At 44.7% G+C, this 17,783-nt stretch overlaps 1 protein-coding gene across 1 annotated transcript; it reads right to left on the bottom strand.

Annotated features, from left to right (window-relative positions):
• Window positions 1–912: 912 nt before the first annotated feature.
• TGM7 (transglutaminase 7) lies at window positions 913–16,553 on the bottom strand. Its single transcript, XM_039888540.1, has 14 exons — window positions 16,510–16,553; window positions 14,850–14,980; window positions 13,084–13,266; window positions 12,394–12,639; window positions 11,683–11,801; window positions 9,986–10,114; window positions 9,720–9,897; window positions 7,377–7,515; window positions 5,939–6,042; window positions 5,294–5,536; window positions 3,811–4,137; window positions 3,233–3,393; window positions 1,315–1,448; window positions 913–1,080 (listed from the first exon to the last, which is right to left on the bottom strand). Exons 1-14 carry the CDS (start codon window positions 16,551–16,553, stop codon window positions 921–923), a joined length of 2,298 nt encoding a protein of 765 aa, XP_039744474.1. The 3' UTR covers window positions 913–920.
• Between the last annotated feature and the right edge of the window lie 1,230 nt (window positions 16,554–17,783).

Raw genomic sequence — 17,783 nt, 5'->3', positions numbered from 1 at the left:
TAGAATGAGAACCATGAAAAGGAAATACAGGAAAGTGGCTCCCTGTCCTTCAAATGACAAAAACAAACAAGCAAAGGAAGAGAGGCTGGGATCAGTTAGGGTGAGTTGGAGAGGCTGAAAGATTAGGGAGAATGAGTGGGGTGAAGGACCGAGAGGAGAAGATGGGGTCAGGGAAAGCTAGGGCCTGTTTCGGGGGGCAGCCAACTGTGAAGTGCTTCCCAGTTATCTTGAGCCACTCTGAGTGGGCCCTGCCCAGCTGTCCCTATGCTCTCAGGCCAGCAGAGAAGTCCTACTGGGCATCTTCTTTCCAATCCCCAAGCACTGCAGTCACTGTCCTCCCCCAGAGCTCCCAGCAGCCTCTGCCGGCAGGCTAACTAAGACAGTTTTAACGTGGAGACTGTGATCCTTGATGCCAGAGAGGCTGACTTAGAAGGATCGTGTTGGGCTTATTTTGGGCAGGGGCCCTTAAAGGAGGAAAGAGAAGACAGGTAGGTCAGGGAGGGCACAGCCACACATCGAGCAGCCAAGCCAAGAGGATTAGCTGGTAGCGATAAGTAGCTTTTTAACACAGAAGAGAAAATACCAGTGATCAATAAAGATGTCTCTATAGTCTCTTTCCAAGATACATTGTCTCTTCTCAAGATGCACAGGGGTTCTAGGAGAGCTTCATTCACCCCCAGGCAGGCTAGGAAGAGGACAGAGGAGCAAAGATAAAGCACACCTCCAGAAGTAGGGCGGGTCAGGGAGGGGACTGGGAGGGCATTGGGAGTACAAAGGAGGAAATTGAGGAGTCAGGGAAGGCATCAGGAAGGCAGGTGGGACCCAGGGTGGTCTGGGTGGGGACTACAGAGGTCATGAGGGAAGGGGGCAGGGGAAGGGCTGCGGGGGCAGGAAGGGCCTGAGGAGGGTGGGGGTGGGACTCAAGAAGCCCTGGCTGCAGCTACAAAAATATCCTTGTAGCCCTTGATCTCTTTGACTTCGTTGCTGCTGATGAGGACTTGTAGCTGGTGAGGTCCAGATTTGAAGGGGTAGAGGTCCAGTTGAATTTGGATAGTGTGTCCTGCCACCAGAGTCCCAAGGCTGAAAGTCAAAAAGAGCCTGTTAAAGTCTTGAGGAGTAACTGCTGGGGTGGGTGATCTGGTGTCCCCTCGTGGTTGCTAAGCACCTCCCACCTCCCAACGCCACAGAGCCAAACTTCCCCAAGGAGGGTGGGAAAGTGAGTACAAGAAGGCACCATCCAGGAGCCTGAGGACCATGCTCGAGGCAGCTCTTATCAGAGACCAGCAGACACAGGTAAATGGTGATGGCACTTACTCATTTGATATCTGCCCATGGATGAGGCCACTTCCCTCTAGCACCATCATGCAGTGACTCAGAGCGACCGTTTGAGTGTTGGTGAAGGTGATGTGGATGCTCAGTGCTTTGCCCACCTCAGCCCTCTCAGACAGCTGTGTGGAGAGAAGAAAGGGATACCATGGGCGACTGGCCTCATTTCTGCGGCCTCACTCCCCCGAGAAAAGAATATGAGCTGAGAGTATTTAAGGTTAACACACATCCTGGTCTGTCTTAGGAGGTCACGATATTGTAGAAAGCCACCACCAACTGAAAACTACCCTGAGCTGAAATCTATTTCCCTGTCCATCATCTAGTTCGGGATGGCAATTAGATTTCAATTTAAGTGCCAGCTCCTGTCCATTAGCTGTGGCTAATGAAAATGTCATGTTAAAAAGGATCCTGAGGACAAGTCCAGAGTCAGAGAGTCTTGACTGATCAGTAGTGTCTGACAGAGGTATAGGATAAGGAAGTTGTGTCATGTGTGCCATCTACATGCCATTAGTGATGTCATTCTGAGGCCAAGGTCACAGGATATATTAATGGCAGAGCCAGCACCTGACCCAGCTGTCCCAGGCCCCAGCCAGGACCTTTCCCCCATGCTGCTCTGTCTTCATATACATCAGCAGACACATTCTGAGATTTTCCAGGTATGTTCAGTGCATCGTATGTGAGGTCAGTGTCATAGGGCAGCAAGGCCTGTGAGTGGGAGGCCTGGATTCTGTCCCACTCACTTCTACAGCCCTGGTGCCCAGCGCAGTGCCAGCCAAATGATGCATATTCAGTAAACAAGTGTTGAACTGAAATGAGCTCTAACCACCCAGATTGTACTGTGTTATGTTCTGGTGCAACCAGAGAATCAAGGAGAAGGAAGAACACCTCCCGACTTCTCTAGAATTCAAACAAAAGAAACAAGACCTTTGTACCCTAATGAGGGTCTCAAAGTAGAACAGTTAAAAAAAAAATAAAAAAATAAAAAGAACTTTGGAATCCAGCATAGTCACACAAATCATCCCCAGGTCTCTTACCAATGGGGACCAATTAATAGCTTACTTGGCATCTGATGAGTTTGCATCGGATCTTGTTATGACCAGGCTCTAGATAACGGACAGGGCCCTGACCTCAGCACCAGGCTGTCCGCACTTGCGATTCTGCCCACTGTTTGCCCCACCTGGAGACTGCCTGGCATGACTTCACCTGACAGCATGCCCAGGTGAAAACCGTCAGGTGGACAAATAGTTTATGATACAGAGCCACTCAATTCTTGTTCTGGGTGGGGGTAGGATGTGCCATTGGGAATCTATCAGGTATGAAACCAGATTGAGACTAGGCCGAGGGCAAGTTTCTCAGAGTGGGAAGAGAAGGAGGGGAAAGGAGGCTCCTGGTAATAAATGGGGAACATCCTGCCCTTCATTTATCCTTCTTCCACCTGTATTCCTTCCTCATGCAGTAGTCTCTCCAGCTCCTCAAGCCTCTGAACTCAAAATCTGAGGCTCACCTTTTATGTTTCCCTCCTTGTCACACCCATCTTATCAGCAATCACCTCTTGAATTTGACTTGTCTCTGTCAAATCTCTCTCCTCGACTCCAACTCCCAGTCATTGCCTTTCTTGTCTCTGCCTCTGCAAACCTATTTCCTCATCTCCATTTCAGGTCTCTATATAGTGTCTTCCTATATCCTCCATTCCATTTGCATCATCTGTAAAACGTCATCTCTTCTGCCTTCTTCATGCCCTGCCCTTCATGCTTTGCACAGAGCACAAAAGACCACACCACACTGTGCTTTAATCATCCATTTGGTGTCGAGGCAAGGACCATGTCTCATTTGCCACTATACTCCCAGCCCCGGGGCTGGGTGAGTCAGAGGGCCCCTGGATCTCATCTCTGTCCATATGTCTTACCTCAATAGATAAGTGGGGAGGATCTAGAGATATATCTTTGAGGACCAGTATGGACTTCCCTGTCCCCTCCACTTTGGCAATGCCAGACACGCGGATCAGCTTTTCATCCGTCAGTTTGTTTCTGTAATTGTTGTAAGGTAGCAAGAACGGCCACTGTATCTCTAAGCATAGACAAAAGGCATCGTGAGTCTGGGGAATGGGTCTCAGAAAGAGAGAGAGGAAGCATGTGTGAGAGAAAAATTAGTTAGAACATGTGTGTGAGTCTAGATGGGTGTGTGAAAGTGTGTGTGTATTTAAGAGAAAGACAGTGTGCTTACCCTGCCCTCTCTGCCCCCAGAGGTTGCTGCTGTGTTTCACTTGGTGGGATGGCATCAGAGGTACAGCACTTGGCATTCAACCTCCTGCCAACAGCAGCTTCACTGCCTAGCATGTGTGTGTGTGTCTGTGTGAGCGCATGCATGTGTGCGTTGGGAATGAGGGAGTCTCTGTGTGATCTGGCTGGGCCAGGCCAGCTTTTTGTTCATAGCCCCAAAGCTCCCCTCTCTGTAGGTAACTTTCTAGGTCTGCCTCATACTCACCCTCCCCAAAGTCCAGGTTCAAGTGCACTATATGCCTCCAGAGGGGCTCCCGGGTGCCACCTTTGTGCAGCAGGGCCTGTGCGCAGAAGCGGACCTCCAGTCTGATGGGACCCTGGGGGTGAGTTCTGTCTGGCACCCTCCGGGCATGCAGCTTCAGCAGCAGGTCCTTGCCCCACTCAGGTGTTCTGGCCAGGTGGAGCTGCAGCTGCGCTGGCTGATCCCCCAAACCTCCGGACCCCAGCAGATCCAGGAAGGGTGAGGAAGTCCTTCTTGGGCCCAGCATTTTCCGGGAAGCCTTCAAGAACACAGACCGCTCCTCATGGGATCCTGGCAGAAAAAGGAGACGAGAAGACATCAGTGGGAGGGGTTGAGAGGACCAATGACTTCTCTGGAAAACAAGCCACCCAACCACATGAAGTGCTGCATCAGGAGGCAATACAGCATCATAGCTGAGAATATGGGGGTTGGTGTTGCCTGGTGCTGGGTTCGATTTTTGCTCTTTCACAGCCCCTAAATCTCTCAGTGCTTCAGTTCTGTCATCTATAACCTGGAGATATCTCCTTGCCTCATAGAGTTGTCAAAAATTTGGGTTAAACGAGTTGTTCTTTGTCATCAATGTTGCCACCATCATCATTATCATCATCATCAAATCCAGAGGCTTCTCTCTCCCATCAGCATCCTCACTTCTAACATATATGCTCAAGGCTTATAGAGCTTCACCTCTTGCCCCTGGGGTCTACTCAACATTCAGGCTTAACCCCAGCTCACCCCAAACTGTGGACCTCTCTAGAACATTTACTGTGCACTAGAGGCACTGTTCCAAGTACTTTCTGTGTATTCACTCATTTAACCCTCACAACATCCCTCTGAGATACTATTAACCCATTTTACAGATAAGAAAGTGGAGGCACAAGCATGGTAAAAATGTGTCCAGGCTCACACAGTTAGAACATAGCAAACTCTTGATTAGTGCTCAGACAGCCTGACTCCACCCAGGGCTTTTTCACAGGGAAGTCTGCTCACTTCCATAGGCCAAGGAACCTTTTCCCTCCATAAATGTCCGTCTCTCCCATTGCTGCCACCTCCACTGCCAAGAAAACTATGATGTGACCCTAGGATATAATTACCAGGTAAAATAAAGGTCATTCAAATGACCTTTTGAATGACCATTCAAATTTGAATTTCAGATAAACAACGAATAATTTTTAGGATAAGAATTCAGGACATATTTATACTCATAAAATATTTATCTGAGTTTTTCTGGAATTCAAATTTAACTGGGCACCCTATATTTTGATTTGCTAAGTCCCTACCCTGGGGCCACATGGCCAGGGTCCAGGAAAGCCCTGGGAGTTTGCTGTAAGGAGATTATTAGGTGGTGATGGTTTTAAGGTGGGAGTCATTCCCACTGGGAAGCAACACACAGGAGGTTATGCCCACCTCCCTCCCCAAATCCCCAGACTCCCCCCCGCAACCCCAGTACCTTCTGAATACTTGTAGAAGCTGGTGATGTTCTGACGCTGATCTGACCCTACCATCTTGGTGCTGATTTCCTTCCCGATGGAACTGGTATTATGGGCCAGAATTTCTTGGGCTTGGCCATCCCTGAAGAGCCAAATGACTTCGTCGGCGTTCACCTCGGCGTACACAAATGGGGTGTCATAGGCCAGGTGGACCTCTCCTTCCTTGATGGCCTTCACGGAGGCAGGGCCACAGCAGAACAGCCCTGTGTAGGGAATAGAAGTTGTGGATGGCCAACACAGCTGCTGACACATGGACCAGGGTCATGGCTGTGGGAAGGAGGGAGATGGGCTAGGGAAGGGCAGTGGCATTAATGTCACTCTCTAGATTTCATTATTTCAGCTGATCCTCATTGCCATCCTGTGAAGTGGCAGTTATTAGCATCATCTTGCCCATTTTATAGGTAAGGAAGCAACTGAGAGGCCCAGTGACTAATCCGGGTCACCCATCTGCCAATGTCAAAGTTAGACTCCTGAGCTGAAGTTGTCTCTGCTACGGCTTTGGGAAGGGGATGAAGTCAGAAAAACACCTTTCCTTTCTGGCCTCCTGCTCACTCTGATCGGCCTTTCTACCAAGCCCAGACCCTCCCACAGTGGTCCTCACTCACCGCTGCTGGTTTGCTGGGGAGTAGGATCCAGAACCTGCCACCCATTGTATCCTGGCGGGAGATCTTTCCGAATCATCCAGCACTCATTCCAGACATGGAAATTCCTACAGAAAGGAGTAAAGAGACAAGGACTCACATGTTCAGAGGATTTGCCAGGTATGAGATTCTATACCGAGTGCTTTATATCATTGTTTCTTCTGTTTTTTTTTTTTTTTATTTTATTTGGAAGTAATTTCAAGCTTACAGTAGAGTTCAAGAATGATACAAAGAACACCCACATACCCAATTTATCTATTATTAATATTTTGTCCTATTTGCTTTATCATTGCCTTTTTTTCAGTATGGAGATTTTATATATACATGTATAAATTTATATATACATGTATATGTTTTTTATATGTATATATATATAAATTTATATATACATGTATAAATTTTTTCAGTATGGAGATTTTATATATACATGTATAAATATAAGTTTTGTGCATATTTTCTAGAAATAAGGATGTACCCTTACATAATTTTATACAGTTATCAGTCTCATACATTTAATGTTAATATGATAATTTTATCTAATTCACTGTTTATATTTTTAATTTTGTCAGTTGACCTAATAATGTCCTTTATAGCATTCTTTTCCACCCAGTCCAGAATCACACAGTCCAGGATTTCCTCATGTTTAGACTCCGGTTATACATTCACAGACAGCATTCTACATGAGTGATACATCCTTCTCAGTTACTCCACCGCTCCTTGAATCCGGGAAGTTTCAGCCCTCTAGATACTCAGAGAGAGTGGAGGCTCCAAGAACAGCAGCTAGTTCTCATGCAACTCAAACGTCTTACCTGGAAACTGGCTGGAAAAGGAAAAACAGGAAATCAGATTTGGAGTAGAACAGAGGAGAAAGGAACCAGGGGAAGAGACTAGAGATACAAAAATAAAGGAGTGCATGGAGACACACACACACACACACACACACACACACACACACACACACACACACTCACTCATGCATGCACACAGAAAGGGAGTATGTATGTATGTGCAGGGAGAGGAAGATGTTGAAAGAGACTGAAAGAAGTATGCAAAGGCAGCTAGTTAAGGCTTTTTTCCCTGACAAGGGAAACAGAGAACGGTGCAAACAAAAAGGCCCAAAGAAGGAAAAGTAAGATGAATACAGATTTGGAGGCCAGTATTCAGAGAATACACAATCTATTTATTTGATTGCCAGCTTCAGAATGTTATCCTGTAGTCTTGTCTCTGAAAAGAGTTTGACGTGATGATCTAATTACCCAGAATGATCTCCTGGGGACGTACTTTCTGAGCATCAGCAACAAGATATAGGACAATACTGCCTCACAGCTAGAGAGAATTAGGTCAGAGTGTTCCTTCCCTACTTGGGATAGAGCAGACATCAGTTCGAGATAGTGCCCCTTACCATATTTTATCTTGTTTCCAAGTTGACAGAATCTCTGCATTTTGGTCGTAGTAGGTATCGATGGTCAAGTTCCCATCTGCGCTGTGCGCAGAACGGAAATTGGAAACAACACGGCTTGGAACACCTAAGCATCTCATTACTAAAGTAAAGAAAAAGCATGGAGAATCACCAAATTCATTTCAAGCAGAATCATTTGTTTCCCAGGCATACTTTCTAACTTTCTAGCCGGACAAGAGAAAGAAGGCCAAGATTCTTGCAGATCCATTCCTGTAACTCCTTTATCCTCAGAGTACCTCACCCAGGCCCAGAATCCCGCTGCCTACCTGCCCTATTGAAGGTCTCCATCTCACCAGAAAAAAAAACATTTGAGGGTAACTAAAAAAAACAATAAACAACAACTGAGTTCATCATTTAGAACTTTTTTCCATTCAGCAGCTTTCAAAATTAAAAATAGAAAATCTGAAACATTTGATAATGCAAAAGAAAATTAAAAACAACTTTAGGCCTATGGTGAGAAGCCGTGCGGCCTTAGGTAAGTGGCTTAATTTCTCTGGGCCTTTGTCTCCTTGTATGTACAAAATAAGGAGCTGGACCAGATGATTTTAAGTTCTGAAATTCAGGTTCTGTAATTCTACTGAAAGACAGGGTTTGGAGGAGGTAGAAGAAATCAGAATGGATAGAAGATGAGCAATGTGAGCAAGAGAGATTTATAGAGATAAATGGAAGACATCAGAGACAAAGGGAACCTTTGACCATCTTTGGTAAGACAACAGCACCCTCTTGTGGCTCTCAAGGTGGTACTACAAAGGCTTTTTAAAGTTGAGTTAAGATTTCATAGATGGAGTCATAAAAAACAGACAGTAGTATACCACCACACACACACCTGCCCGGGGGCAGATGAAATCAAGCCAAGAATCAAATGTGACCTTTAGAACACAGGTCCCCACCTATGCCATCAAGGCAGGAATTTTAGAGAGAGGTTTATCCTACCCCTTTCCTGCTCAGGAGGAGAAAATGGTGCCTATCTACTACCTAGGTGGCTGGGAGGATTACAATGCTTTCAAACATAAAAGGAATCTTGAGATCAACCAATCTTTCTGTTTCAATTCATTCGAGAGCCCCAAAGAGTACCACCTGTCCACAACCACCTCTCTACTCCCAGCACAGGCCCTGGGCTTTTTACAAACGCTTTGTAAGGGTGAGAGCTAGACTAGGGTTGCAAAGTAGAAGCAGCTTGACAGGAACAGCTCTGCCCTTCCTTGTTCAGTGGTCCCAGAACTCTATGGCCTGGGACTGAGGAGAAACTTGGAGATGCAGCAAGGATGTAGGCTTAGACCTTCTCCCTCTCATTCTACCAAGCCCGACCCCTCCTCCATAACACCTGCTTAGTCAGGGACTTTCCATGGAAAATTTGACTATACTAAATACTGGTGCTGTGCTGAGCATTTTCCAGTGAAAACATAGAAGCAACATGAGGTCACTTGATTTTAACACAGATTTAAACCTCTTCTTTGTCAATAGCACTTCTACGTAACTGCAAAGCTATGCTGCCCCTCTCAGAAAAATCTAGAACTTTGTCCTCTGTCTCTGTCCTCCCTGTTCTGTGTTTTCTCATTCTCCAACTCAGAGTCAACCCATGAGTTCAGACAATACTGATCCAGGACCACAGTGTAACAGGCAGCACTGTGTGAGGTCCCCTCTGTCTTGCACAGGGGGAGGCAGGCAGGCAACTCAGTACTCTCCATCTTTCCCTTATCTTTACAGATAATCTGATCAATGACTTTGAACTAAATTGTAAGTAACTTATAATGCCTAAAACCTTGATGTTCTTTTAAGGGTAGGTAGCAAGGTAGCAAATCTCTACTTGTAACTCCTCAAGAATCTCTCTGAGAAGTATTTGGGAGCGTCCAGCTCTGCTTACAGGTAAGATCAGCTCTCCCAGACAGCCTGCTTGCACCTCAAACTTCCCCCCACCTGTCCCAGACTCCAGGCTCACCTTAAGTTTCGAAACCTGAGCAGGTGGCAAAAAGAAACCAAATTTGCCTCTACTTTGGGACCACAAGCTCCTCTATCCAGGTGACCATTTTAACAGTATAACCGCTCCATCAGGGACATTGTGGAGTGACTGTAACAGGTCAACCTCCCTCCTGGGTAGATGTACAGGATTCCTCAAGACTACAGATCATATTGGTTAAGAGCCCAGTGCCCACCACTCATTAGCTGTGGTGCTGTGGGCAAACCACAGTTAACTCATGTGAAAATTGAGGTATCAGAGCTCGACCTCAAGGGTTAGCATGAAGATTAAATGAGTAAGATTCTGCATCTCCGTCTCCCCTCACTCACCTGTGCACATAACAGCTGCGAAGACCCAGCACTGTCCATACTTCACAGGCTGCCCGCCCTTGGCTGACCACTGCCGCAAGATGGCCACGCTGCCATTCCACTCCAGTGGGCTGACCCCCAGGGAGTAGTCCTCTCCCCAGTTCCCCTGCAGCACGCCATTGTCATCGTTGCTGTTGATCTGCAGAGGACGGCTGGGTGGGTTTCCACATTCCCTGGGGGGAGGTCAGACGGTCCTCCGACAGGAGTGGGGAAGCTTCTGTCCTTACCATGGCGCTCACCACCCTGCAGACATACACCGCATCATTCCTCTGGGAGCAGTCTTTGGACGGGTTCTCCAAGAAGTATAGGCTCTTGTTGAGGATCTCGAAGCAGATGTCTATGATGTCCTCTTCAAACTTCCAGGTGAGGGCAAGGGAGAAAAAAGAGAAGCATAAAAATGTCTAGAATTCTGAAACCTCAAGTTTGTAATATAGACTTTTAGTGAAGGTGTGTTTGGGAGTAGGGGGGAGCTAAATATTAGACAAGAACCAGCCTTTGAAGAGCTTACAAATCAAATTGGGAATGTATTAAATTCAAAATTCTAAAAAACTGACTTATGTGCCTCTGATGAAAAACGCAAACAGAATTCAGAGAGATGAAAGATCCTTGTTGACTGAAAAGATCCGAGAAGACCGTTGGAGCTGATGGGCTTTGAAGGACCAGGTAGATAGAAAGAGAGGAAGGTGGGGGCATTCGCCTGAGGTCTTTGAGCATGGCGGGTACCGAGGACAGGGGCTTAGAGAGTCTCATTTTTGGAGGGCTGTGGGAAAAGATCAGATGGATTGATAGAGGGCCAGGCAAGTAAGGAGAGGGAGAAGAGAGTGGAAGGCCTTAAACTAGGTAGAGGATTTAGCACTGATGCTGTCAGCACAGGAGAAGCCATTCATTTACAATATATACTTGTAATATGTTGCAATTCTTTGGACTGACAAATGCAGTGGTATTTGTCTCCGTTTCAAAAAATTACACAAGTTGCCACAGTTGGAAAACAGGGAAACTGAGCTTCCTCAGCAAGGCTTCCTGCCTCCCCTGATACTCGGTGTGTTGACAGGGCTGAGAAGCCAGTGCAGCGGGAGAGAGAAACTATACCAGCCATGGCTGTGGTTGAGAGTATAAGAGTTGCCCATAGCCAGAGGTCCCCCTCCCTGTACACCGACTAGATATTTAATGTTGTTAAAGAATTGCTATTTGCTTTTCAGTTTTGATAATGTATTGTGGTACAGTTTGCAGAAAGTCATCTTTTAGAGCTATATTCTAAAGTATTACTGGCTTAAATGATATGGCATTTGTAATGTGTTTCAAAAGAATCCAGTAGGGGTAGAGGAGTATAGACCAAGGATCAGCAAACTTTTTCTGTAAAAGACTAGATAATAAATATTTTAGGCTTTGTGGGCCAGAGGGATTCTGTTTCAACTACTCGACTCTGCCACTGTAGCACAAAAGCAGCTGCGGATGATACCTAAACAAATGAACATGGCTATACTCCCCAAAAATGATATTAATGGACACTAAGGTTTGAACTTCATATAACTTGCACATCACAAAATATTATTAAATTTTTTTTCAACAATTTAAAAAATATTAAAACCATTCTTAGCTCGTAGGCCGTGCCAAAACAGGCAGTGGGCCTCATTTGTCGCATGGTCTATAGATTGTAAACCCCTGGTATAGATAAAACAGATAGATTCAACAGAAATTGATCACTACTGAAGCTGAGAGACAAGTTCATGGAGGTTCGTTATAGTAGCCTGTCTACTTGGATTATGTTTTAAGTTTTTTATAATAAAATATTAAAAACTGAAAAGGAAAGGCATCTCCCTTTCTTCCTTGCCCCTTTCACTGGATGGAAAATTGGCCCAGCACTGCACACTCTGACTTTTTTTTAGCAGTCCTTTGTGAGCCCATCGTCCTGTGATAACCTTACCTGCCCATAGTTCCAGGGTGAGGAGGTGATGAATCTTTCATGACCCTTGTACACAAAGCCATAGTCCAACATAACGTACTCCTGCAGCAGTGTTTCACTGGGCAGGTAGACATCATCCTCTGAGTGGTTAAGAGCAGTGGAGGGGGTAAAACACCAAACCAAAAAAACAGAGTAATAAAATTAAAAAACAGTAATGAAAGTATCCTGCTGGAAAATAGGAGAAGTAATGGGTCGATGGCAATAGAAAATCAAGAGTGGAACCTCTTAGAAGTCTATGTGCTTTCCTAGAGGCCAGAGATAGAATCTGTACTTAAAAGAAAATAATGATTCTGTTTTCCTGATTGTAAAAGTGGCAAGCTTGTTGTAGGACTTGGAAAATGCAGATGACAAAAAGAAGACAATGAAAATCACTCATTCCCACTACTCAGAAGCACCCTCCATTACATTTTGGGGTATTCTGGCCATTCTCTCTTTCCCTGTACATACATGTAATACAATTACAGATCACATTGTGTTCCTTCTCTTAATCTATTTCACTTAACATCACACCATGAACATTTTCATCATTCTTTGTAAAGATAATTTTTAGCGAGCACATGGAAATGTAGTGCATAGATATGCAACGTTTTATCTTCTAGGCTTTCTAACTAGAACCTCACAAAGTGTTTCCAGGGGATCAGGTTAACATTACCACTGGTGAGCAAATCGTACCTGCACTCCAGGGGTTAAAAAGCAGGATGAAAGTCCCCAGGGGGTGAGTCAGGATGTGATCCTGCCTCTGAGAGATGTCTATCTTCAGGGTGTAGGAGCCGATGACTGCATCGGCTGGTGTGAAAAGGGAGACCAGGAGCGAGTTGGAGTCAACGGTGAAATCAGAGGCACTCCACACATTCCCTTGTCGGGCCTGGGTGAGTGGGAAGGTAGCTCGGGTTCCCAGCAGCTCCATGGGTGTTGGTCCTGTGTAGGAGAGAGTGACCCCAATGTGAGGCCCAAATCTATGCGACATGATTCCGGGGCAAGGGGCGGGCCGGAAAGACCTACACCTTCTCCCATCATTTACTAATCCTTTTGGTTTAAGGCTTTTACTGCTACTGGGTGTCCTTGGGCAAACCACTTAAGATCTCTGGGCTTTAGTTTTGTTATCTGTAAAATGGGATCTTAATAGGATGCACTTGAAAGTCTTGTCACAGGATTTAGTGTGTGGAGTTTAGTACATTGTATATTTAAAGGTTGGTTATTACCACAATTTCAGTTTGCTGAGTTGGCCAAATCTGTTCTTAACAGCACTAACAGGATGCTCAACACTAATAGGGTCCTGAGGTCCCAAGAGAAGAGAGGGAGGGCAGATCAGAAAAGAGAGACAGGGGCCCTTCAGGTGAGCTTTGCCTTGGGCAAACTCACCAGTCTCAGCCACGAAGGTGATGTGGTCGGTCCTGGAGTGGAAGGGTCGGTTGAAATGTACTTGGAGCATGAAAGGCTGGCCTCGGCGCACGATGAGCCGCTTCAGGCCCATCTCCTTGGTATGATGCTCCTTGTTGTTCCTGGAGATCTGCAGGTCAATGGACCTGAGCTCCAAGGCCACCACTAGGGAAGAGGAGGAGACAGGTCACTGCTCAGCTGTGGCTCCCTGGGCTCAGCATCCCCTGACACTTCTCGGCACCTGGCTTTGACTTTGTAAGATTTCTGTCCAGATCTTAGCCCTCTGCCACCTGCTCCCTGGTTTCAGGACCCAGCCTGAGAGGGCCATTCAGCAGGTCCTGGCCCAAGAGTGGAAGGACAGTGATCTCAGTGACCTCTATAATTGAACCCAGAGCCAAAGTGCTTAAAAATTAGGGTCCCAGAAAGCTAATGATTTCCAGACAACTGAAACTTAACCCTTGAAATGCCACCACATACTCTTAACCACTTCTGTTGACAATCTTTCTAAAAATCACTTTATTATCCTTCTGAGTAAAGAAAGAGCAAATTAGAATTTTGTATGAATTAAGTCAGTGAGCTGACTGGAGTCTGGGATCTCAGCTACAGGCAAGTCCCTGCTTTAGGATACTGGGCATGTGGGAGCCTCGGGGTTACTTGTAGCTTATTTCTTGCTTCTCAGCCATGTTTTGGGTATATGATGGCACTGACTGCTTCCTGGGGTGCTACTGTATGAGTATATCTAGTATATGGTTTAAAAACTCTCATAGCACAGTGGGCAAGAGGGGAAGCTCTTACTGACTCAACTGTGAGACCTTGAGTGAGTTACTTAATGACCCTAGACATTAGTGTGTTCTTGGCTGAAATACGGAGACAATGATATTCTTACCTCATAGGGTTCACATGGGCATTAAGTGAGAATTCACATGTAAAACCTTAGCATAGAGGCAAGTACAAAGTAAGCACTTGGATCATTAGTTGATATTAGTATTAGTAATATGCAGCCTCAGATTGCATTTGCTTTGCTATTTTTGCTGGTGATTTTTATTGCATTTCTAGCGACAAAAATCCTCAGATCTTTTCCTCTTCTAGTATATTAATTTATCTCAGTGGTTCTCAACTGGGGAAATTTTGTCCCTTGGAGGACATTTGGCAGTGTCTGGAGATATTTTTGGTGTCAGAAATTGAGGAGAGGCTGCACCTGGCATCTAGTGGATAGAGGGTGCAGATGCTGCCAGACAGCCTCAGAGAGGAAAAACTTGAGTTTGTTTCCAGTCATGATGTAAACTATGGGTCATAGTCAAAAAGTTTGAAAGCAACTGGCCGAGATCCTGTTGGAAACTGGTCGCATCTCATTTATTCCTGAGGGTCCTGACATTTTCATACCAGGACCCACTGAGCCTTCCCAGAAAGCCTCCCTACCCCATACGTAACGCCCAGTGGCCATTCCACCCTGAAACATCAGGTACCCAAAACAGGCAGTGAAGAGCACACAAGAGCACTTACATCACTTCCACAGAAAGGAGCAGGACTGGGGACAGCCTTTACCTGGCTGCTGTTCACTGCTCAAAGCCTAAGGGCAGCCAACTCAATTTTCCCTTCACCCAGGCTGACTCTTGGTTTGGGAGGGAAAGGGGAGGAGGAAGAAGGAAGCTGCCTTCCTCTTCATGCCTGGACAGGTTGTGGTACATGGAGAAAACTTATTCTCCACTGGAGGCTCAGAGATGTTTGCTGAATGGATATGTGCGTACATGCACGAAGGACAAGAGAATGATCTGACAGGAGGGCGGTGGGGCTGAAGGAGAGGAGAGGGAGAAAAGCCTGTGAGGGCAGCAGGGCCGAGATGGTGCTGTGGCTTCGGCAGTAATGGGCACAGCTATCTCTGATGGAAGAATAAAATGTTACACCTTTCTGAGGGCATTTTATTAATATTTATTACAAAATTAAAGAAAGTTTTAAAACATAAATGCCTGTGAGCCATAAATTCCTCTTCCAGGAAAAAAATAATAATAAAAAATTATAATCTTAAAAAAATCATAATCTGTGTACAAAAAAGTAAGCATAAGAATGTTCGGTGAAACACAAATATCCTACAATAACAGCTGGATACATAAACTTTATTCCTCTCATCTCAATGTAACCAGTGAAAAAGACAAAGAATGGGGAAATAATTCATAAGATATTAAGAGGCAATATAAAAAGACAAAATAACATATGTTACAGATTCTCTTTATATGAAAGTTATGGGACATTTTTCTTTTCTTTGAGTTTTTTTTGGGGGGGGGCGGTTCCAAGCTTTTGCTTTAAGCATGTATTCTTTTTGTGTTTAGGGAAAAGTGTTACTTTGATTAAAGGCAGGTTTTTGAACAGGAGTGGCATGTAGTTCTGGATCAATCCAGCTGTGGTATATAACCCAGACCGGAGGAAAAAAAGACTAGTGTGGGAAGGGCAGTGAGAACTCTGTCACAATAATCTTAGGCAAAGGCTAATGAGGACCTAAATAAAGGTGTCGGTAAGAGAAAAGGAGGAACTACTCTACGTATGCAAGGGACTGGCGTCCATGGGCATGTGGCAGGCTAATAAACACTAGTTGAAGTATCTTGACTTCCAGGGCTTCCTAAGTCCCCAGCTAGTTTGTATGAAGACTGGGGCAAGTTAAAAGAATCCACTGCAAACATGTTTTAGGCAATCAGGCCACTGGTGAAGGACTGGAAAGCTCTAGGTGAGGATGGCAAAGGGTAAGTTATACCCAGCACAGCCAGCAGAGAGAGTTGGCACCTGCCACCAAATGGCCCCAGGACTTGGTGCCTTCCCTTCTCTTGCCTCTGTCCCTGGTTAGTCCAGCTTCTTGGTCAATGTCTTTTCTTTTTTCATTCCTCATTATTGTCAGTTTGGGACTTTAACAAATACTTTATTCTTTTTCATTTCTTCCCTTTTAAAAAATGTGGAAGGATCATCTGTGTGAAAGCATAGAAAGATTCCTATGTGATGAGATTATGCAGTGTTTCTGCACCTCTTTAAATGTCTGATCTCAGAAGCTAAGCAGGGTCGGGCCTGATTAGTACTTGGATGGGAGACCACCTAGGAAGACAAGGTGCTGTAGGTGTAAGAAATTTAAAAAAATAAGGGATTGTAAACTGACAAGTTCCTTACAATCTGTGAGGTCAACCAAGGGTTACCTTGCCTAAAAAAATAAAAAAATAAAAAATAAAATAATAATAATAATAAAATAAATGTGCGAGAGTAAAAGTGTCTTATTATCTAAAGGTTCAAGTCCAAATTCCTTAGTCGAACATTCAAAGTCCTCCACACTGTGGTCCCAACATATCTAGCCAATCTTATCTCCCAACAGCCATAAATAAATTCTGCTTCACTCGTGTTGTGGCCTCTAAATAGATTACCCAACTCTACCTCTGGATGGTCCCGGACTTTCCCCCATCTCTAAGTGTCCCCATTGTAACCATTCTTCAAGCAAAACTCAGCATCTACCTCCTCCGTGAAATCCTTCCCAAACATTTCAGAACATGTAGTGTTATTAAGCTCCAGGCTTTATGTGCATTATTTCCCATCCCTACAAATACCCAACAATATATTAACTCCAGATTACAGAAAAGCAGAGAGAGGTTCAGTGAGGTCAAGTAACTTTCCCAGGGTCACCTACCTAGTAAGTGGCAACATTGTCATTTAAATCTAGACAGTTTGACTCTAGAACCTAGCTATTAACCTCTGGCCTACGCTGCTGCTCTCGAGTTTCCCACTCCCACATTCCTTTTTTTTTTCCCCCCAAGTAAATGAATATTATGCTTTATTCAAATAAAAACATAACGAATAGACCTAAGAGGAGCTACTCAGGTGGAAACACTGGAGCAGGGTCCCCTTGTAAGGCCTTAGGGTTCTAAAGAAAATGAAAACCATAACCCTGTCTCAACCTCCTCATTTTAAAATGCCAACTGGCCAGGGCAGAACCAGCTCCAGGACCTGCCTGGTCTCTCTCCTGATCTGCAATTTCTTATACTCTGAACCACTTATTTGTGAGCTAACCATGTATTGCTATGTTTCTTTGAATCATTATTATTATTTAATGGTGTCTACTTGATTAACTATATTATTTCATTGTTTATATCCAGTACTCAGCATTCGAATAGCTAGCTGCTGGCAGGAGAAAAATGTTCCCCGTTGGCTATATAAGTTAAATCATTAGATCTTTTGCAGCAAATATAGCATAAGATTAACATGCACAATATATTAAAGTTTCTATAAATATTTTAGTCTTGCTATAATCAGATAAACAAAAACAATAACGAGATCTCATATTTGATTTGTTCAGAAATGTTAAAAATAATACCAATAATCTATTTTGTGAGAGTAGGTTATGGAAATGGACTTTCTCATATATTGATGGCAGAGCGTAAATTCATACAGACTTCTTAGAGAAATTGGATAAAACTGAAGGGTAACAGAATATGCTATCCCAAATATGCCACTTTAGCATAAAGATTATTTTGAGCTGAAGGCAATTGAGAAGAAACAGATAAAAGAAAAACTCTCTGCCCCCCTCTCCACCATTTGCCTAAAAGCAGGATATAAATTTGTAAAGGTGTCCTCCCTCTCCTCTCTACAAGGAAGGACAGAGTTAATAACCAGAGGCAGCTCTAGACCCTCAGCAGCCCAGAGAAGCACAGAGG

Source organism: Pteropus medius, unplaced genomic scaffold, assembly GCF_902729225.1.
Source record: "Pteropus medius unplaced genomic scaffold, Ma_sr-lr_union100, whole genome shotgun sequence".
NCBI classification, from domain to species: domain Eukaryota; kingdom Metazoa; phylum Chordata; class Mammalia; order Chiroptera; family Pteropodidae; genus Pteropus; species Pteropus medius.
This window is presented reverse-complemented; position numbering and strand designations above follow the sequence as displayed.

Coding starts and splice junctions, on each gene's coding strand:
- TGM7 (XM_039888540.1), bottom strand. CDS start 16,553: ATGGGGACACTTAGAGATGGGGGAAAGTCCGGGACCATCCAGAG. Junction 12,640..13,083: donor CACCTTCGTGGCTGAGACTG/GTGAGTTTGCCC, acceptor TCTCCTACACAG/GACCAACACCCATGGAGCTG. Junction 1,449..3,232: donor CTCCCCACTTATCTATTGAG/GTAAGACATATG, acceptor CTCTCCACACAG/CTGTCTGAGAGGGCTGAGGT.